The following is a 23424-nucleotide window of genomic DNA, read 5'->3' on the forward strand; positions in this document are numbered from 1 at the left end:
TAGATGGACACAAAAGGCTTTTTTTAAAAAAACCAAAACTGTGTCCTAAAAAAGAAAAGGAGTCACCACAAGTTTCAAAATGAGAGGAAGATGTTAAATGTACGTAAAATTTTTGAGCATGGGACAAATGTAAGTCTGGATTATTGTGAATGTGGTCACAGAAACAAATGGAGGCCTGACTGTCACATCAGTGCTGAGACTACTGATAACTTCTGCCTCTTTTTACTCTGAATTACATGCATTCACTTGTTGCCTTTTGTGTCTTCAATTTCAGTGGATGTTTAAGAATAAATAGAGGATTTCTACATGCTTTGGAATGAATGTCATGGGGACGGTAATCTTGATAGACCTCATGTCATTCACAAAATTATAGCTGTAAGGTCACATTAATAAGGTTTCAACCTAGGGGCTTCTCTTTGTCCACCTGGAAAGCAGTCATGGTGCTTGGCGGCTCTACACTGTTGAGTGAGGTAGCAACACGTTTTCTGAAATAGCTTGAAAATAAGTGAAAATGATCTTACTTTGACTCAGTCAAGAATTGTACAGAATTTGGAAGTGGCTTTATTTCCTTGAGAAAAGCAGCAGAAGTGATACTCTTCTGCGCTTGGAAAATGATCTTTAAAGGTGTTGTTGGAGCCTAGAGACAGTGAGCAAAGAACTTTGAGGGTATTTACTGTAACTAGCAGCATGTGGTTTCCAGGTAGCAGGGTGTCTACAGAAAATGTACACCCTGAGAAGGGAATGCATTCTGAATCTGCTCATCTGAAGCGTTCAGGTACAAGAGAGTGACTGCTACACTGCTCTTTGAAAACCACTTTACTGTGTAAAGCTAAATGCAACTTGATTTACATTTTTATCATTAATCATTTTAATAAGAACTTTCTAGTTTTGTCTTTTAAAAAAAAAAAAAAAAAGAAATCTGTTCATTTAAACATTTGATTCCAGCTTTGTGCTCTCCTCTGATTCTTGTTTCTAATCAAACCTCTGTATTTAAAATATTATCATTTTCTATAGACTCCCCAAACCTGTTCTCTGCATAATCTTTAATTGGCTGGGCTGAATGATCCTCTAAGGTTCTTTGCAATTTTGTGATTTGTATGAAATCCTATTTCTTTTGTTCAGTCTAATTTAGTTTAGCAAAAAAGATCAAAGAATCTAATTTTGTTTTTATAAGTCCCTTGTAAAAATATGGGGTTGAAATGATGGATTTCATTACTAGAGACCTGTGGTTTGTAATTGGCCAAATTTTTAAATATATACAGTAGAGAAATCACCCAAACCAAAGATGGGCCTTGGAAGGGATTCCAGAGGCAAGAGTTACTACATCCTGTGAAGAAAATTCATGTGTATTCTTGAATTGTATCATTGAATTGTCAAGGAAATGACAGTGAACTTGGCGAAAGGAATTTGAAAGGTGAGAAAAACAAAATAAAATAAATTAATTAAAAGAAGTTTGAATAATTTAATAAGATAATGGTTCTATTTTATATTTTAAAACCTATTAAAAATTACTTGAGGTGATTACCCTTTAAAAGCTATATTAAATGTATTATAGTACATTAATTTACTAGCCTTTTAGATGCATAATGGAGATCTGTATAGTTCTTTTACGTATTGAGAATTAGATGAACATTAGTCGTTTTTGTGTGTTAGACATTATAAAATAAGGACTTGTGGGAGAGGAGTGATTTTTCTCCTTTAGTGGACTCTATTTGTGTAATATAATTTTTTTTTTTTGGTAATTGCTTGTTAAGACTGACCTAAAGATTTCTGAATCTTAAAGCAACAATAAAGTGGAAAAAAGCATACCCTGTGATGGCCCAGAAATAGCTGGACACCAAAGGGCTAGTAACTACTTGGTGTTATTGTTAGCTGCTGTCGAGTTGACCCTAACTCATGGTGACCCCATGTGTGTCAGTAGAACTGTGCTCCACAGGTTTTTGTTTTGTTTTTAATAATATTTTATTGTGTTTTCAGTGAGAGTTTACACAGCATATTAAGTTCTCATTTAACAGTATCTACACAAATTTTTTTTTTTTTTTACACAAATTACTCAGTGATGTTATTTTTGTTGTTGTTGAGTATACAACGAAAACATAGACGAGTTCAAGATTCTACATGGATAAGTCAGTAATTTCCATAGGGTTTTCAGTGGCTGAGTTTTAGAAGTAGATCATCGGTCTTTTCTCCCTAGTCCATCTTAGCCTGGAAGCTCCGCTGAAACTTGTTCAGCATGACAGCAACACATGAGCCTCCCCTGGCTGTGCGCGAGGTGTGTTGGCTGGGAATTGAACCTGGGTCTTCCACATGAAGGCGAGAATTCTACCACTGAACCACGAGTGTCCTGGTTAACTGTTTAGGACCATTAAAAATCATAAGCTTTTATTTTAAGTTAGCAAAATCAGTTAACCCATCCATTTGCCTTTTTTTGTACCTTTGATAACAATCCAAAGCCAAAATGTCTTCCAACAGGTATGTTTTAAGGGATTCACTATTTTTATGTTTTAAAGTGAGAAGCACATTGGCATTTACTTGACTAATGCCCTAATCTAACGTGCAGCACGTTCAGGTTTCCCTTTTGTGAAAAATTCCTGGGAAATACCTCAAGATGGGTGGAGAAAGTACCCTCTTGACGGAGAAAGGTGATGCATGTTAGAGGAATGTGTAAGCATTGGAGTGGGGAAAAATGTTCAGAACCAAGTAAGGTGAGTAGTTATAGAGCCATCTTAATGTTTACCTGCGGCATTACTGCTGCTTTATGTAACCTGTTCCTGAGCGCAAAAGACCAAGTGGGGAAGAGCAGTTGTTGCCAAGAAAAATGACAGGTAGAGCATGGGAATAGATGTGAAATTTAACAGTGATAGCTAAAACACAGATATGCCTTTTTTAACTTAAAAGTACAGAGAGAGAATAGATATAAAGATGAATAAGAAATTGCTGGGCTGGCAATAGGTTTTAGGAGTTTGTAATTCCTATTTCACGTGCTGTAGTTCATGAACTTTGAAGTTCTACTTTTCACCTTTGCAGCTAAGTGAGAAACCATTAAGAATAGGGTTTAAGATCAAGGGCTCTTAAAGTCAGGTCATCCTGGGTTTGAATCCCAGCTCTGCCACTTACTGGCTCCGAGGTCTTGGACAAGTTAGCTATCCGTGCCTCAGTTTCTTCACTTGGAAAATGGGGATAACAATAACACCGAACTCATGGGGTAGTATGAGGATTAAATGACACAGTCTGTATCATGTGATTGGTACGCAGTTATCAACTCTTAATAATATGCAGTGCTTGGTATAGTATCTTGCATTGATAAAACATAAATTATTTGATCTGATATCTTAAAATTTAATCCATTTACTATAACTGGTAGCCACTGTTATTTCATTTAAAATGATTTTTAAAATGTGTTACCACACTGTGTTTGCAACTGTTTATTTCTACAGGCTTTCTATCCTCAAATATGGGTCACTGGCTCTTATCCAAGTTGTGAGTTATCTTCTGGCTTTTAGATCCACATAAAGATTCCCTATTTGGTATAAATGATAGAGTGTTAAATATAAATACATTTTTCTTCTTTTACATAAGTGAAAATTTTCCTATTCCTCTGAAAGTTTTTTTTTTAGATGGAAGTTACTTTTTAATTTGAAGTCATAATATGTGGAACAAGGCTACATTAAAGAGAATCAAACAGAACTAAAACAAAGCCCAGTGTCGAAACAATGAAGAGATAGACAATGCATTTTATTAGTTACTCAAGCTCCTATCCCAGATACATTTTTTTAAACCAAAATTGCTGCCCCTTTTTTTCCCATCTGAAAGTTTGGGTAAATTAGGAAGAGGTGGCCACAGGAAAAGAGAGAATAGGAAAAGCAAAAGCATAATGATCCAGAATCAATATAACCAGTTATTAAGAAGCTCAGTTTGTTTTATATAGTTTGTGTCTTATTTTATTTTGATGATTAAGTTCCAGAAAAATGATTGTTAATATGGAAACAACCTCCATTTTTCTTACTTAAAAATAAAGATCAGTCCCTTTTTTGACCATTAGTTTGATTTTAATAAAAGATGTAAATAGCATATGGGGAATATGAAGGTGTAAAAATGTTTCTTTGTGAAATAGGCAGTGATTTCAACAATAAAGTTGAGTCGAGTTGCAAATGATAACTAGCTTGCGGCCTGCTTTAGTATGAGTTCTTCTAGTGTTTTTATTAAACACATTGATGTTCCACGCATAGCACTCTTTTCATCTTGGTGGATTCTTGACTTCACTACATGGTGAATCAGGCAACCCATTCTAGGGCAGGGTTGTTGTTTAGTTATCACTGAGTCAATTTCAACTCGTGGCGACCCCATGTGTGCAGAGTAGAACTGCTCCATAGGGTTTTCAAGGCTGTGACTTCTTGAAAGCAGATTGTCGGGCCTGTCTTTCACGGTGCCACTGGGTGGATTAGAACCACCAACCTTTGAGCTGCTAGCTGAGCACTTAACCACTTGCACCACACAGGGAGTGTTAAAGGCCCTTATTTTACTCTGATGGTTAGGGTCTTTTACTCTCTCTCCACTGGGGATCTCTCTTGATGTTAACTGATTCCAGTCATACTTTTTGACTTAAAAAATATTTTAACTCAATACCTGGGCAATGCAGAATCATTTGGCAACCACAACAATGGATATTGGCTGATAAATGGCCATTCCTTATGCAGTGAGTCCACCCAGCTGCATTTCTGAGATAAACCCCCAGTGTAAGACCCCTCAAACATATCAGCAAAGACTTAAAACTAAGTAAATCTGCGATTGGGGTGTGTGCTTATATGTTACTTTATATACTAGCATGTATGATATATAACACTTTTAAAGTATAAATTTCTTCATTTTTTTATTGAATAAACCCAAAATAATCACGTTGAGAAGTGAGTATATAGAGTTAGTTTGTTTTCAGTAACTTCAAATCAGTGTTTTTTTATGGTATTATATTTCTTTTTTAAAATTGTTTCATTTGAGAGTCATGATATTCAAAGTAATGATTCACATCTCACATGTGTTTGGATGTTTATCTCCGTGATTATTTCACATAAATTACTTCTTTCCTATCCTCCTTGCTTTATTTTAGAGGTTATCTTCTAAAGCGGGGAGAAATATGTAGAAATTTAAGACTATTGAGTTCTCTTCACCTGTTCTTAGAGCATAAATAATAATTTTTTTTTAATCTATTAGAAGAAGTCATTGAATTATTTGGAAAAGTAAAGTTCATTTGAATTCTAAAAGTTACTAGGATTTTAATGTAAATACCAAATCGAACCTAATAAAATAGAAGAAAAGCATACTTATTTCCACTGTTTTTACCAGTAGACTAATTTATTTAGAAGAGTAAGATGTCGTTAAAGAATATAAGGGGAAAAATTTAGGTGCATTAGTATCATTGTCAACAGCTCGCTTAGTAAAATGAGTTATTATTAGATAGTTGTGCTTAAATATAGAAATGTCTTGTGTTAAACATTTCTCCAGTGATTATTTGTAGATTTTTGGGAACTCTACTCAGCTGTGGAGTCAAAAGAATGAGAGAGATTAAATTATTTGCATTTAAAAACCAAATCAAATATGTGTTTTATTTCTTCTTTTGGTAAGTGTTGGAATATTATTTTCTTTCTCACTGATTTCTAAATCCTTCTGGTTACTCTATTGCTACAATAATTTTATGACTCATAGGAGGAATATTTGTGTGAAAGATGAAGATGCTCATTCTTTGGAACTGGTATCCGTAGACTACCATATATAGACAGCATGAGTGAAACAGAATGCTGTAACAATAGAGTTTTCCAAAATAATATTTTCTTTTGATGTTAATAGGGTAAACAAACAAACAAAAAAAACCATTGCCAAGTCAGTTCTGACTCGTGGTGACCAGGAGGTAGTAAAACTTGCTTTAGGTTAAAATTTTATTAAAGGGGGAGATTAATTTATTTGAACAATCTGCAGTGTAAATGCACTATCTTTTTTTTTTTTGCCCCCAGTGAAACTTTTCAGAAAGCTAATCTTTTATAAATAAACTTACGAAAACTCTAAGCTTTCATCAAGTGGAAATCTAAAAGACTCAAGTTGTACTTAAGAAAGTCTAAGTTGCATATTAGAAAGTTTTCTGAGTTTATGCTTAGCCTTTTCTCCTAGGAAGTTCATTTAGCTGTAACATGACAAGCAGGAAAATGATTTTTTAACCTTATCTCATATTTACCTTGAGACGATTGTACTAAATCATTCATTCAACAACTATCAAATGACCTGTCTTGTACCGGCACTGTGATGGCCACTGGGATTACAGAGTCAAGTTAAGACAAACTTTTTCCATGTAAACACGGTAAATGTTATGAGACAGGTACGTACTGAGGGCTGAGGAAGTGAAGACAAACAAACGTGAATCTGCAAAGGGGTGAGGGCAGGGAAGACTTCTTTAAGAAGGTAAAAGTTCATTAATTCCCTCAGTAGGTATTGAGTACTTACTATGTACCGGGCACTCAAGTGAATTCCGACTCAGAGTGACCCTATAGGACAGAGTAGAACTACCCCCATAGGATTTCCAAGGAGAGGCTGGTGGATTTGAACAGCAAGCCTTTTGGTTAACAGCCAAGCTCTTAACCACTGTGCCACCTGGGTTCTTTCTAGATGGTAAGAATATAAAATGCGAACAAATATACAATGTATGAGATAGTTTTAAATGCAAAGAAAGATGGGAGAGTCAGAGGGTCATTGTCTGAGGATGGGGGGAGATTGTATTTTAGACAGCTTCTCCAGTGCAGGCCTCTGTGATAGATGCTTTTTGAACAGAGATCTGAATGAAGTGTGAGTGAAAGTCATATGACTATCTGAGGAGAAAGGGAAGAATGTTCTGTGTGTAACAGACAGCCAATTCAAAGACTCAGAGCCATGTTTGAGGAGTGGTAAGGAGGCCATTGCAACAGAAACAGAGTCAGTGATAGGAACCATGAAAACCATATTATATGGGGCCTTGTAGGTTTTGAACAGAGTGACATGATCTGACTGAGTTTTTTTAAAGGTCACTCTAGCTGCTGTGTGGGAATGGGTAGAAAGTAGGGAGACTAGTTAGGGAGCAGTTGGTAATAACCCAGGGAAGAGAATGGGCTTGGATGGTGGAGGTAGAAGTGGTGAGTGGTTGGATTCAGGATCTGGGTTTTAATGGATGAGCAGGAGTTATGCTGGTTGAAGAAAAATAAGTTAAATATATTCTTAGAACAAAATGGTAGTTTAACTATTCCAGGAAAGGGAAGGGCACTGACTTTTTTTTAAAGCATCTTCTACAATCACATCTAAGATTTGAACCCAGGTGTGTTTGAATCCGAATCCTTTGCAGTTTTCTCTAAACTATGCTTGCTGTTTGTCTAGAGTGTGAGGCTAAAATAATATTTAATTTCATTTATAATGTATTGGAGATGATTTACTGTTTCTCAGTTCATCTGATAAATGGTGCTTTTGCTGTACTGGTAAATTTGTGTAAATGGTAGTTTAATAAAAATATGTAATAAAACAAGTGAGCCTTATTAGTCTCCTATATCCTAGAGCAGTGCTTCTCATATCGTAATGTATGATGGAATCTCTTGGGGATTTGTTAGAATGCAGATTCTGATTCAGTAGGTGTGGAATGGAGTCTGAGATTTTGCATTGCTAACAAGTTTCCAGGTGATGCCAGTACCGCATAGGTAGAAGATGTTAGGATGGTTTAAAATTAAAACCAGAGAAATATTATTAGAGATGAACTTTGCTCAGGAGTATTTCTGTTTCGGAGCCCTGGTGACATAGCGGTTTAAGCGTTCGACTGTTAACCAAAAGGTCAGCAGTTCGAATCCACCAGCTGCTCCTTGGAAACCCTATTGGGCAGTTTTACTCTGTCCTATAGGATCCTTGTGAGTCAGAATCGACTCGATGGCGACAATGGGTTTTTATTCCTATTTTAGGATGGAATAAAATCTTTACTAGGTGCCTAATATATATGAATGACTTCATTGCATATGAGATCTCATTCCATACAACAATCCTGCAACATAAATGTTATGTACTCTTTTTTAATCTACAGTTTATAAAAGCACAAATTAAGGGTCTGAGATATTGTGACTTTACCAAGATAAGTAATTAATCACTTCAGCTCAAGAAACTGTGGTTGTGTTTATGGCAGTGTTAAGCCCTGGGATTACAAGACAAAATTAAAGTTTCCTACTTCCAAGAGTTTAGAGCTTGCTGAGGAGAGAGGCATATGATTAGGGTATAGTGGACCATCTATTTTAAAGGGGTTTTGTGCACAGTGGTTGAGGCACAGTATGTTAGTGAGTGAAATGCAGGTAAGTAGCAGTACCAGGATTCCAACATGAGCCTTCCGATGTGTGGTCCCGGGTTTTGTCTAATCCACCACTGCGGGTTGGAGTCTAGAAGGGGTTGGGCTGGTCAGCATGTTCTTGTAGTTTGGCAGAAGAATCTTCCAGCTGCCTGTAAGACATGGGAGAGTACCAAAACTGAAGAGAAAAAAAAGAAATGGATTGGCCACCATTCTTACACTTGGTTGCCTGAAGCAGATTTTCATCAATATACTTAAAATCATTTTTAGTTTCTAGGCCCATCCACAAAAAAAAGATGCAGTCTGAGCTCATGATTCAGAGCTGCGTGCTTCAGGTCAGTTTTCACCCTGCGAATGAAACTCTTACTCTGAAAGTCAGTAGAGAAATCTTTTTTAAAAACCAAAATTTTACTTCCATAATTGCATTTGTACACACTTGGCCCATGTTTGGCTTATTGAAGCCACAAAAATAGTGACAATAACATTTAAAAGTTCCCCAAATTTGTACATAACCGTGTTTTCCATTGTGCCTACCTAAAAATTTTAGTAGTACAGGGAGAGCTTTCATTTGAGATTGTTTAGGCTTACGGAATCAAGCATATGAATTTAAGATGTCTATGTTGATGGAAAACTTTCTTCTTTGAAAACAAAACTGCAGAAGAATCAAAGATGAATATATTTTAGTTCACGTATATTTTGAAAATCAAAATTTCAAATGTGCAGACCAAAGTATCACAAACTAGCTTGGTGGTAGTTTCTAATAAATGTTGCCATCTTTGTCCTGAGCAACTTTGGAAAGTTCAGCATACCCACTGATTAAAAAAATGAACTCTTTTTCTGTATTTCCATTAATACTATGGCCTATAATTAAACTCAAGTGTAAAAGAGTGAATACAAGACACTATGCAATAAGTACCCTAAAATTCAAAAACAAGTAAAATTTAAACTTATAGGTGGAGAAGATTCTTCTAAGTGGGATAGAAGTGAGAAAAGCTTCACAAGGATATAGCGTGAGAACAGAGTAGAATTTCAGTGGGTAAAAATGATGGGGGCAGGGAGGAGACAGGTTGAGGGGTGGATGTATTAGGGATGTATGTGGAGGTGGAAAGTGCATGACACTGCTAGGTACTGGAAAGACGGGAGTGAACCAGCCATGCAGCTGGACTAACATTGACTGAGTAATTACTAAAGTTGATAGAGTCATCTCACCAAAGAGAAAGCACCTGATGCAGTAGGACAGGATACACAGGCAAGGCCTTCATGAGGAAGTAGCATTCAAATAAGGTAGGAATGATTAGGAGTTAGCTAAGCAAAGATGGTAGGGAGATGAGTTCCTGTAGGGAGCACTGCACGTGTGAAGGTTCTGGTGAAGGACTGATAGAAGACTGAGGAGGAGGGGTATGAAATGATCTCAGAGGAATAGGTCGAGCCTAGAATGCTGGTTGCTCTCAGGACCTGTAAAGTGCTATGTAACACTTGACTGTAGAGGACACTGAATAACTCACTAAAGATTTGAAAGTTTTTCTGGTGGGCCTCAGGGAGCCATTGAAAGCCCTGAGTCAGAGACCTGCTTCCCAAAGGAAGTAAGGCAAGATGTTTTTTTGTCTGGAAATGTCCTAATTTCTCCATCATATTTGAGAGATAGTTTTGCTGGATATGTAATTCTTGGCTGGCAGTTTTTTTTCCTTCCAGGTTTTATATATGTCCTCTCATAGCCTTCTTGCCTGCATGGTTTCTGCTGAATAGTCTGAGCTTAGTCTTATTGACTGGCCTTTATAGGTGGCTTTTTGTTTATCCCTAGCCACTTTTAAAATTCCCTTTTTATCTTTGGTTTTGGCAAGTTTAATTATAATATGTCTTGGTGACTTTCTTTTGGGACCTACCATGTATGGAATTCGATGAGCATCTTGGATAGATATCTTCTCATCTTTCACAGTATCGGGAAGCTTTCTGCCAACAAATCTTCAACAATTCTCTCTGTATTATCTGTTATCCACTCCCCCCCCCCCCTTCAAGTTCTGGTACTCCAGTCACTTGTAGGTCAGTCCTCTTGATAGAGTCCCACATAATTCTTAGGGTTTCTTCATTTTTTTTTTTAATTATTTTATCTGATTTTTCCTCAAATTGTGTTGGTGTCAAGTGCTTTATCCTCAGTCTTATTAGTTCTGACTTCCATTGCCTCAGTTCTGCTCCTGTGACTTCCTATTGAGTTGTCTGTTTCTGAAATTTTATTGTTAATCTTCTGGATTTCTGTTTGCTGTTGCTCTGTGGATTCTTGCAGCCTGTTAAATTTGTCATTATGCTCTTCCCTAATCTGCTTAAGTTCCTCTTTTGCTTTGTCTGTGTGCCCCTTGGCTTGTTCTGCGTTTTGCCTGATGTCTTTGCTGATGTCTTGAAGAGTTCTGTATATTAATCTTTTGTATTCTACCTCCAGGAATTCTAGGAAATGCTCTTCTTCTGGAAGACTTCTTGATTCTTTCTTTGGGGAGCCTGCTGAAACCATCATGGTCTGCCTCTATGTGATTTGATCTTGACTGTTGTCTCTGAGCCATCAATAAGTTATTGTATTTATTTATTTTATGTTTGCTTACTGTGTCCTAGTTTCTTGTTTTGATATGCCCAAACAGGCCGCTTGTGTAAGCTCGTTTGATTATTGGTGCCTTTGAAGCTCTAATGTCCTGTCACCAGGTGGTTAGGGCTGTTGCTAGGTATGTGAGCTCAGGAGTCCGTTTACTTTTCTTGTATGGATTCAGCTCAGGTGTCCAGGTAGTTGATCACCAAGTGTGTGGTGCAGGCTCTCACCTACAGTCCTAAATGGGCAGAGGTGCTTGGTGTAGGTACAGGAGTAGAGTCCCACATAATTCTTAGGGTTTCTTCATTTTTTAAAAATTATTTTATCTGCTGAGCAAGGCAGGGGGATGACACTCGTCCCTGACACTTGCCCCGGAGTGTCTGTGAGGAAAGTGTGTCCCTGCTCCCTAGAGCACTTAAGTGGGCGGGTTTTGCAGCCAGTCTGTGGGCACCCAATGCTGTTGGCTGTAAGGACTGAGAGGCACCACTTACTCTTGGACCCGTGTCGTGAGTGGCTAGGTGGCGTGGGTGGAGCCACCAGTCCTCAGGCCCGTGATGTGGGTAGGTGAGGACCCTGCTTAATAGCCAGAGAGGTGTGATATGTCACAAACCTACTTCTCCACTGTATAGCTGATACAGTTGAGGTTAGACTTTAGGTATATAACATGTTGTACTGTGCTGTTGAAATGGTCCTACACAGGTCTGTGCAGGAGTGAGAGGCATTCAGAGTCTGTGGACCCCTTACCTGTACCTAGGCAAAGGAGCTGTTCCTGCCATGAGTTTCTGGTTTAGGGGAGCCGATAGATTATTTTCTTCCTATTTGTTAATTTGTTGCCTCTCCACGGCTGGGAGAATGGCTCAGGGCACATGACAGGTCCTATTTCCAGTGCAGGGTTGGAAGGGGGCAGGTAAATGGGGGAAAGGTTTTTCCCAAAGGGGTGTTTTTTGATCCGTGTGGTAGATTATACGCATGTACTTACCTTTTGCTTGTTGAGCGTTGCTTTTCACTGATTCTGGAGGAGGGAGTAGACTCTCTGCAGCTTGGTCTCTCCCGATGTGGAAAACAGGTCCCAAACACCACTGCTTGCCTCACCACGCTCGTGCCAGCATGTTTCGCCCACGGGGTGCTGGTTCCTGCCGGGTCAGGTCTCGCAACTCCTCTCTTGTTTCTGACCCATCAGTCCCTTCATCTGCCGCTCAGTCCAATTCCTAAACTTTGCCTTTGATATTCAGGGGTCCTAGACTGTCAAATATAATTGATTCACTTGTTTTCTCAGGACTTCGTTGTAAGAGGAACCACAGGAAACATCTGAGTACTCTGCCATCTTGGCCCCACCTCGCAAGATGTTCTTTTGGTACATACGAAGTTTAATATTAGAGTTGGTTAAGACCAATTTGGAGGCTGTTGCTGAAATTTAGCAATGGAAAACTGAAAATCTACATTAAAATTTCATTTGAAGGGTAAAGGTAAATGATGTTTCAAGGTAAAAACTGCCCAAAATCTGGGTATATAGCTTGTGAAGTGTCAGTGTCTACTTGGTGAAGAAGAGAGACTGGCGTTGACTGCCAGAGAAGCATTAAAGATTTGTGAGTCATCTATGTGAATATGACTAAAACCATAGGATTTCATTAAAGTTCTAGGAAAAGAAAACTAAAGAAACAAAACCCTTTGATTGCTCTTTGTCATATTTGTGTTGTAGTGCTGAAGAGCATGAGTGTGCAGAGTGGACTACCTGGGTTTGAGTTCTAGCTCTGCCACTTACTGGCTTGGCCTTATAAGTGATCTTGGGCAAGCTGAGTAACTTTTCTGCGCCTTAACTTCCTCATCTGTAAAGTCAAGATAATACCGTGAAACCTGTTAGAGTTGGAACTTGACAAGACTGCCTTGTTTTTCCAGGTCTCGCAAATTTTCCACCTTTGACAGGGTGTAGTTTTTCCACTTTTTCTATTGCTTGTTTTAGTGGAAAATATTTGAGTTTTCCTTCTTTGACAGGTTTCTGCCTTAGTACAAGTTCTGGCTTTTGCAGGTTTTACTGTAATGATACCTACATCATTAGATTATTAAATGAATTAGTATTTGCAAAATAGTATGTTGCACAAAGAACAATCTGTGATTCATCAAACATATACAAGAGACCAGAATTTGAAAACTGAAATTGGTCAGGATTTCAGAATTAAATTCCTTTTTAAAAGGTCATTGAAGATACCTTTTCAGCTGCTCCTCTTAACTTTCTAAGTAAACTACTTCGTGACAGTCTTGTACTTTGAACCACTCAACAGGGCGTGTTCTGTAAACTTCCAGTGTCCTGGTTGACTTCTTTATTCTTGACTGTCAAGCAGGTGAGAGGGAGAAGTTGATTAACTTTTGTGGCATAGTTAATCGAGACTTTCTTGTTTGATTAAACATTGCAAATAGTTTTAGTTAGTCACTACTAATGCAAGAGAGTCCTTAGGCAAGAGCAGGAAATTGATGATGAGTCACTTTCATTATTATAACATGGAATATTTTATTTGTTTTTAAAATACTACAGGAAGTTACTATATGCTATAGTAGATAAGTTACCAATCAACCACTAGTAGTAAATCCTACATAAAAATTTATTTTCTCTAAGATAAATAATTCTAATTTATGACTTGTTTCATTATAGCCTATCACTTGCTCTTTTGCTATCCTAATTAAAATTTCTTGCCCTGCCTATATCTCATTGAAATGCTGACCACTTTCTTTCTACCTTCCTGATACAAGGCATGTTTTTATTTTCTCTTCTTCCCCCAAAAAACTTTGGTCAGGCTTAATAGCTCAGCCTTGAAAAACTTCCACATCTTTTCTATATCTGAGACTAGCTTTAAAGAATGTAAAAGTGAATCAGGATGAAAATGTTTCTTGCCCATTCTGACTTATCTAGAGATTGTTCATGAGTTTAGGGAATCACTATTACTCTTCAGAAAGCTTTAAACAACTGGTTTAAATGCTAAATACTGAAAGGTTTTCTGGTAGCGTCTTGACCATAAAAAAGCAAAGTGAAATCTTATTCTTTGCTTATTCTGCCCCATCCACACTGGCCTCCTCACTTCTCCCCTCTCTGGAATCAGTACTTGCCCCAGATTGCCCATGACATGCTTGAGCTCTCATTGTGTTCAGGCCTCAGCTTAGAGATCACCTCGTCGATGCGGCCCTTCTTGGTCCTCATTACTGATAGACCATTTCCCATCTTTCTTTCTGCATTCATGCTGCATTACTTTTTTTTTTTCCATTATACTTACTGTTAGCCAGCATTTTATACATGTTTGCTTTTCTGAGTGGAACATAAGCTTCAAGACAAGAATTTTGTTTTTTGCTATACTCCAAGGCTTGGACGTAGTAGGAGCTCAGTAAATGCTTGTTGAATAAAAGAATTTGCTCTATCCTGTGCCTTCAAATATTTAATTAATCAAAATTAGTTTCACTTGTACCAAATAATGGAGACATTGAACTTACATGGAAAGAATGAAGCAAAAATAAGGGATTTTAATTGAATTTTATTTTGATTACATTCTTTTTAGCCAACAGTTATTCATATCCCTTGTGAGTAGTAGATACTACACTGGACAACAGGATAGAAATATGCGTAATATACAATCCTTGTGTTCAGAAATTTTACAGTTTAGCTAGGAAGAAAACATGTAACCAAATAATACTGTGTGATGAGTACTATGATATGAAGAAAATACTCTGCCAGCACAGAGGAAGGCCTCTTCATTTCCACTGAGAATGTGAAATGTTCTCAACCAAAAATGGTTTGAAGTTAAGTTGCCAGTAATATTCCCATGGCTCACATCTGGTCATTGGAGGATACATATGAAATGAAGTTTGGTCTACCCCTCCATAAAAATTACTTGTGTCATTCAAGTTAAAAAAAAAAATACTACCGTTCTCGTGACTGCTTTACCCTGACACATATGAGCCCAGCATTTGCCCCATCTTACTCTACCATGGGCTGTGTACCATCCTCAAACACATAGGGCTTGATAGATTAATCTCCAAAGTGCTCATGGTACCTAGCAGTGAATAGATATAGTTGTGTATAAGTTGGATAGATTCATAAGCAGTTCTGTACCAGCTTCAGAATTCTGAGTGGTTGAGATCACTGGTTCTCAAAGTGTGTGCCTTGGACCAGCATGTTCTCAGCATCTTCTGGGAAATTTCAGGCCTTACCTCTGACCTAAGGTATCAGAAACTCTGGGGATGGGGCTCAGCAGTGTGTGTTTTAACAAGCCCTCCCGGTGAATCTAATGCATGCTAAAGTTTGAAAGTACTGTTTTAGATCATTTAAGATCTTCTTATATAAATAATGTAATGCCACTTAGATTTATTTTGTTTTATATACTACATATTGAAGAAGTTGTACTGTTCATGGCACACTTAAATTAGAATATGAATTGAACTCAAAGGCATTTTAAATTTATTTTGATCTATCTGGGCTTGTCTTTTCTTTGTATATATTCATGCCTAAATTTCCCGTATTTAGAGATTTGTTTGTGATTATTTACACTACACAAAAATGGTGTTGGTGAAAAGTTTCCTGGATTTAGTTTTTGAAGTCTTCCATCTTTAGTGAAATTCTCTGTCTTTTTAAAAATTAATTCTTAATGATTAAAAGCCACTATTCCACTTTGATAATCTTATAGAAACATCTGCATGAGTTTTGGGGGATGTATGTATATTTTAACTCATAGAGTATGTTGATTCTCAAAATATCTTTGGGTTAAAATAAAAGCAGAAGCTGTGAAGTCAGACTTCCTGGGTTCAAACCCTGGCTGGAAGCTTACTGTCTGCCTTGGGCAAACTGTCTGCTAAACCTCTCTGAACGTAACGTCATTGTCCTCATCTGTGTAATAGAGATAGGAACAATACCCACTGTGTGGATTTGAATGTGATGGTATCATCAGTGTGTGATAGCAGTGATACAGCTAGTAGTAGTTAGAGGTACGGCTTCTGCCACTGCTTTAGGGGATATGTGTTGCACAATTATAACAGCAAAAAAAATTAGAAGCAACTCTAATATGCAACATTGGGGAAGAGAATAAATGAGTTCTAGTGTATCAGCACAGTAAGGTTCATGCAGCCATTAAAAAGAATAAGGTAGACTTAGGTATTGTGTCAGGAAAAGATAGCCATAATATAGTAAGTGAGTAAAGCATGTATGATACAGGTAGAGCATGACCCCACTCAGTGGGTATGCATGTGTACCAAATGTACATGGAAAAATATCCAGAAGCAAGTCACAAAAGCAGATTGTTCTTTTTTTTTTCTCCTGGGGAGTGGGTTACAATAAGCTTTTGCTTTTATTTTTTAGTATTTCTATAATTTTTAAAGTTTTTTTATTTAAATGAGCTGTAAAAATTTATAACACAAAGCTTAAGAGGCAATAGGCAATAGATTAATAACATCACTAGTATATTCTGTTTATAAGCCTGTTATCTGAAAATAGTATAGAAACTAATTTTTGACTAATATTATAGAAAGTTCAAAGTATTAACTAAAAGGTGGGAAATTCATTCACTGATTAAATATTTTTTGAGCAACTACTCAGGTACTAGCCTACAACTTGGTTATTGCCCTTATAAGGAAAAGAGACATGTAAACAAGTGGTTACAGTTCTATTAAATGTTACTTCAAATAGGAGAAGAAACTAATAATTCTTTCTGATGTAATCAGGGCAGGCTGAAATGAAGAGGTGACGTCTGGTGTGTTGCAGGATGAGTAGGAGTTTATAAGGGAGAAAAGGATGTCTATGATAATGGGAACAGCACATAAAGGAGAGGGCATGATTTTCTGAAAAGCTAGTATGAGGTTGTCTTGGACTGCCGATACAGAAAGAAAGAACTTGTTCCATTTTCGCATAGGAAGCATACTCAGTCTTTGGTGTTGGATATGGGAGATGAAAGCAAAGAATTGTAGCAGTGACGCGCAATGGCGTAGGAGTCAGGCCGCCTGGGTTTGAGTATTATATGTGACACTAGCTTTGTGACCTTGTACCGCACTTAACCATTCTGTGCCTCAGTTTCTTCATTAGAATGGAGGTAGTACTACTGCCTGTGGGTGTAAGGATAAAATGAGTTAATGTATATAATATACTTAGGACAGCGATTGACACATAGTAAGCACTCAGTGTACTCAGACTTCCCAATTTATACTTGCCTTTCCTGACTCCTGGTAGGGATGGGAAGGAAAAGAGGGGAGGAGACAAGGGGTTGAGGAGCAAATAAGCTTGAATTTGGTAATTTATTCTAGGCCTCTCTTTTCATTGCTATTACCTCCCAAAAGCAATTGTCTTGCTTCCCTAACTTAATAAAGATAGAAAAATCTTCCTTAGACTTACTATATTCTTTAGTCTTACCTCCCAGTTGTTTCCTTACCCTGCAGCTTTGAAATGATAACCTTGTCCTTTCTTCCTGAGAAATTTGCCATGCAACAGCTCTAGCTCCCACTTCTCCTTTTCAAGGCTCTGACGAATTTAAACTTCTAACCACCATCCCCACCTGTTGGCGATTTCTGGGCTGCTTAAAAATAAGCTTTTTTGGACTGTAGGTTTTTCTATTCTAGTTTTCTTGGTGTGAGCCAGTCACATAAATAAATAAAATAAATGGAACTTGGCAGGCTTAGTTAACTTGTGCATTGTATTAAATAGAATGTTTATGACTCTTTGGATGGCCTGAAAACACACGCATATATATATATAAATATATATTCCTTAGTAAAGAGCCTTGGAGTCCCTAGGAAACTACCATCACTGTACCGATTGGATTGGGAGTAGTCCTTGAGCCACAACACCCCCCATGCCTTGTATTAACAATAATGATAATTATTTAGGTCATGACGTCCAAAAAACTTTTTTTTTCCATGTTTGTCTTTGGGGATATTTGTTTTGGTACTTGATGGTTTCTTTTTGGTGGAGAAGAATCGGGCATATAGGTTTACCTTTCTTCTCTAAACACGTGCTTAAATCTGTTTTAATAAATTGTTTTATGTCAAGATGTCTTTTCTTTTTAAATTAGTACCCCTCCCATTTTTTTAGCTGCACCAAATAAAAACCAACCGTGATTTTTTTTCTGTATTATAGGTCCTCTTCCTGATGGATGGGAACAAGCCATGACTCAGGATGGAGAAATTTACTATATAAACCATAAGAACAAGACCACCTCTTGGCTAGACCCAAGGCTTGACCCTCGTTTTGGTAAAGGTTCATCTCAAAACCTTTTTAGATATTTTTGATTACTTTTTTTTTTTTTTTTGATATGTGTATTGGGAAGGTACATTTAAATAAAATTACATTGCTTTTGTAATATTAAAAATGATTAACCACCCAACATTTCCCAGTACTATTTTTACACTTCTCACTTTAAACTTGAGAAATTCAGGTCTAAATCAGCATTTTTATTCTGGGCTCTTTGGGGTGGGGGTGGGAGAATGTTATGGTGGCTAACTAACCAGAATCACTGCTCCTTTTACATTTTTGGAGACATAGTGGTCTTGCTTAAAATGATCTTTCTAACTGCAATAATAATCAGGCCGTCATGCTACATCTAAAACCTGGAATACCGGCTTTTGTCAGTGACCTGGTGTCTGCTTATGCTTAACATCTGAGAGTGGTGAATACCGTCCTATGCCTGAGTATTTTAGTGTTTCCCAGCCTACGGGGGAGAAAAAGATCCATCACTGTAGAGATGGTCCAATGAAAGCATTGTTTCTTCTCTTCTCTTCTGTTTTTTTTTTTTTTTTTTTTAGTATAGATCCTTTGCTGTTTTTCATTTAGGAAACAAAAAGCAAGCCATATTCCTCTCCAGATCACAACTCCTCCCAAATGAGTACATTTTGATAAGCTTATATAAGCTCTTCAGTGCCTTTTATTCATGTTTTTTCACTGTTTTTAGTTTCTTTTAGTTGGGTTTCTGAGGTATTTTTCCAATGCCATGGAAAAATGAACCTAAAAAGGAGCAGATCATTGTGGTTTTGAAGCTTTCGTCTTGGACTGGAGGCAGCTAAATGAAAACAGTGTGCAGATCACTGAGTAGGTCAGACCGAGGGGACGCGGAACCTTTGAAGCTTTACAGGGGTTGACCTAACAACAACTGTGGGGCCCTTACGGGAAAGAGGAATTAACTCTGTGAATGCCATCAAAACACAACCCTGGAGGGAAAAAGAAAAACTCTGCCCACAGCTAGTTGGATAAAATAACTTCCCTGTCAGGAACATTATGAACAATTCTCTTATGTCTTTATGTATACCTTAAAAAAAAAAAAAAACAAACTAGTTCTTGGCTTTGCCCCAAACTGACTGGTCAGCTTTATGGACTGATTGAGCCCCCTATTCAAGTAAAGTCAAAGGTGGGGTCATGGCAGAGACCGTCATTTTGACAGATATCCGGTTTGGCTTAAATACTAGCCTTTTGAGCTTCAGACCCATTTGAGTGTTGAAAAGTTATGTGGCATGTTAATAATTTGCAACTTCAGATTCTATTTAATACTTGAATAAGGCCTGTGGTTGAAACTGGAAACCAAGTAAGGTAGATAATTTAATAAATACTGGCATTTGTGGGGACTAGAAAGATCACAGCCATGTTTTCTTAAAATCATCTTTAATGAAATGAATTCAACTTGTCCAGTTTTTGGAAATTTAAATAAATGGCGCTGTGGTTTTTTTTTCAAGGCAAGATCATGAAAGATGATGATTAACTCTTAGCTCATTGCAGAGATCGGGAACTAGAACATAGCTTTTTTTTTTTTAATTAAGTATTTTCATTTAGAACAATGAAATAATACAACTTTCTGTGAGCTTAAGTAGACCCATTGATTACACAGATTGGGCTTTTGTTTTAAGGGGGAAATACCAAAAAAAAAAAAAAAACCTTAACTCTAACACATAATGTACACACAAGCATACAATTAGATATGCCAAAAAAAGTTCTATAAAGTTCTTTTTACTGCCTTTAGTTTCCCTTTTTGGGCCCGCTGTGTATGTATATTCCAGACAGGCTTGACGACATGCCAGAGCTTTTTATTCTGTGGCTCGACTTTTAATCTGTTCCAGACCTTTTCAGTCAGAGAGCTCAAGTGTAACTGAAGGGGGCAGAAAAGAAAAAAAGTGTGGGTTTCTCTGATCTAGAGTGACAGCAAATAGAGACAAGCTGTTAGCTGCTGAATTTGAAGGGGTTTTCCTTGAAATCTGCAGTTCTGTATAGTGGATTACACTTTATCTCTACCAAAGAAATATAAACTCTCCCCTTCTTTCTGCCCTTTTGAGCCATGGAAACATAAACAAATGGTAGGTTGTTGCTTTCATGGTTATAGAGTTTGCTTTTCTGTATTTCCTAAACCTATATTAAAGTATCAAACAGGCCTGTGTGTTTTGGTATTTTAAAATGGAAGATTCACTCTGTATAAGCTTTATTTTATTGCTCACTTCCTAACATCAACCCCTTTTATGTTTTTTATTCTTTATCAGGTACTTTTGTGTATTCAAAGAATCAGTACTTCACATCCTTCATGAGGTTAATAAATTATCCATATAATTTTAGTAAATTGAATAGTGATTTGTTGTGGATTGATTCTTGTTTATCTGATTTTTTTTTCTTTAACATTTAAAAATTATATATCTTTTACATTTATATTGTCTTAGAGAATTTACTAGTAATTTGTAACAAATCGTGAAAATATATCTAATTGCAGTAAGTATTTACTGATATTTCTTGAGCTTTGAAAAATGGAGGGTTTAAAAGAAAAAAGGAATTATATTAGAAATGTATTTACCCTGTATTAAAGAAAATAGTTCCTTGCGTATTACGCAGGCCATTAAATTATTTCATATAAACACATAAGAAATCCTTTTTTTTTTCCGCCTGGAGATTTTGTACTGGTAAACACGAAGAGTCTCAAGTTTAAACATTTCCTTGTACATTATAGAATTACTGTTTTATGTGATATAGTCATATAAATATTTTCCAGTAAAGGCCCTAATGAAAACACAGTAAAACCATAATTCCTGTTCTTCACAATGAAAGAATAAAGACCAACTAAATACCTAAGAAAATCTGCCCTGTGAAGACCAAACACTGAGTCAATGAACTGGTCTTTTATGTAATGTTATTGTCCCTATTATTTATATAAAAGGATGTATTAAATAGTGTTAGCAGTCTTTTCTTTTAGAAATAAGTGCTGATGGCATGACTGGTATAAAAAATATATTTGGTTTAAACAAAAATATTGAAGCCAGAGATTTAAGGGGAATATATGTCTTTTAAGTCTTAAAGGAAGTAATGAAAAATCTAATGTGGCAAAACAACATTCTGTAATTCCTGACTACTCTTCTGTGCATGGAAATGTCACAGGCTGTCAAAATGCAGGTATTGATTTTAGTTCTCTGTTTCAAAGTTTCTCAAAACTTGTGTATATAATTTTTTTATAAATAAAATTTTTAAAATAAGTAAAATATACGTATATATATATTTTCTTAAAATAAGACCCCAAAGCCAAGATTTTTCTTCTTAAAAGTTCTCATCCTTACCAAAGTCAAATATCTTACATTAATAATTTAAAAAATTTAAATGTTGAGGCATTCATCATTCATTAGCCTTGTTCCTTTAAGACCCAGTATTTCTGATGCCTGTTACATTTTTCTTTTGATAAAAACACTTACTGACTAAATACCTAAAAATCTCTCCTATTCAGGATAAGGGAAAACATTAAATACTGTGGAAATTAAACCTGTAATTCCATTATTAGAATCTTAGGTAGGAAGAATGTTAACATTTAATCATATGCATTTTATTGAAGTAAATTTCTTGATTTCCATGCATTAAAAACAAGGTCTTTTTTTTTTCCCTTCCTCTCTCATAACTCTTCCCTGGTGATCTTCAACTGTCAGAGGTATTTGGTTGTAGACTATATTAGTAGCCACTTAGGATATCAACAAATAGATGTTGTTTCAGTGTTCTTTAGGTAAGAAAAGCTATTTAAAAAAAAAAAAAAAAACCCACTACCATCGAGTCGATTCCGACTCATAGCGACCCTATAGGACAAGAGTAGAACTGCCCGTAGAGTTTCCAAGGAGCGCCTGGCAGATTCGAACTGGTGACCTTTTGGTTAACAGCTGTAGCACTTAACCACTACGCCACCAGGGTTTCCAATTGCGAATTGAAAGTCAGTAACAGATAAACCTCACAAAATTTAGCCTTGAGAAGGGCATTTCTCAATTGGAGGAATACTAGTATTTTGGACACCACAAGACATTTGTACCAGGATGAGGTGGGGAATACTGCGTCAAATCCGAGTCCCTCTGAGACTTAGGGACCTTGTGACCTTTCCAAGGTTATATACTGAAGTAAAAGACTGGAATCTGAACTTGGTCTTTTGGCACCTAGAATTTATAAGAAATTTAGGTTACATGCAGTTAATCTTTCTGAAACACACCTAATACACCGATAGTGATACGTGGAAATCTCAGAGTGAGGAAGAAGGCAGTGGTTAATCCATTTATATCCTATTCTGTGACTCATCTTGAGGAAATTGACCAAAGGTAATGAGTTTCCAATTACAGAAGAGACCTTTAAGACCTCAGATTAGAACAAACTTTGAAGCCAGACCTCACCTCTGTCATATACTTGAGAGACAATCTTCTGACCTCAGCTTTGACCTTCTCTGTCTGGGAGTTTATCACATTGTAAGGCAGGACATTCTGATGAAGGAAAGTTCTAATGACCAGAAAGACTGTCCCTTTTTAGCCCGGAAATTTACTTCCCTTCACATTTGGGAATAATCCTAAAATCCCAGAAGTGTTCTTTTCTAACTATGGCTTCTCCAGTTTTTCATGTTTTCTTGGTTCTCTGTCAGCACACATCCCTCTTCTGGATGCCTTTCATTTTATTGGTGCCTCTTTAAATATGATAAATATTTAAATATGATACTCAGTGTGGCGTTTTGTATGTGCTTTATCGAGTGGAAAAAATAGCATTGCTCTGACTTGGCATATAGAGCACTCCAAAAATCCTAGTTTCTCTTGTTAGTGGATTACCTCTACGTCCTTATACTCACCTGATACTCCATGCACACTAGATAGCTGCTGTTCCAACTTCCTCACTGTTTGTTATGCTGTCCTCTTTACTTGTAACATCCTCCACATTTTTCTTTTGTTGACTCTTTCAGTCCTCTTCTCAGGTGTACTTTTTATGAATTGTTCATCCATTTTCTCCAAATCAGGTATCACCTTTTTTCACTTTTATTATACTTAGTTTATGACACTTTGTTTATTTTTCCCTGTATTATGATAGATTTGATGAACTTTTCTTTGAAGTTCCTTGAGTGCATGCATTGTCTACTATATATTTTTTTTACAAATAACTCCCCATGTAAATGACACACCCACAGAGATAACATGGGCACCATGAGCGCACTTAGGAAAATATTGCAAGGGGTTGCGGGGTTGGAAAAAAAAGTAACACACCTGCATTATTTGCATAAAAATACAGTTCATGGTATTTTTCAAA

General features: G+C 36.8%; 1 protein-coding gene across 9 annotated transcripts in view; it reads left to right on the forward strand.

Moving 5' to 3' along the window:
• YAP1 (Yes1 associated transcriptional regulator) overlaps positions 1 to 23424 on the forward strand; it is a 131423-nt gene that overhangs the window by 73583 nt on the left and 34416 nt on the right. For 3 of the 9 annotated variants that reach the window (XM_064288844.1, XM_010595421.3, XM_064288845.1), the window contains exon 4: positions 18007 to 18126. The exons of 3 other annotated variants lie outside the window; for them this stretch is intronic. In XM_064288844.1, coding sequence (XP_064144914.1) covers positions 18007 to 18126 — 120 coding nt within the window. The remainder of the gene's footprint in view (positions 1 to 18006; positions 18127 to 23424) is intronic. 3 more of the 9 variants (XM_010595415.2, XM_010595422.3, XM_010595418.3) reach the window with 1 other exon arrangement.

The sequence above is a fragment of the Loxodonta africana genome, chromosome 7 (assembly GCF_030014295.1).
Source record: "Loxodonta africana isolate mLoxAfr1 chromosome 7, mLoxAfr1.hap2, whole genome shotgun sequence".
Taxonomy (NCBI): Eukaryota; Metazoa; Chordata; class Mammalia; order Proboscidea; family Elephantidae; genus Loxodonta; species Loxodonta africana.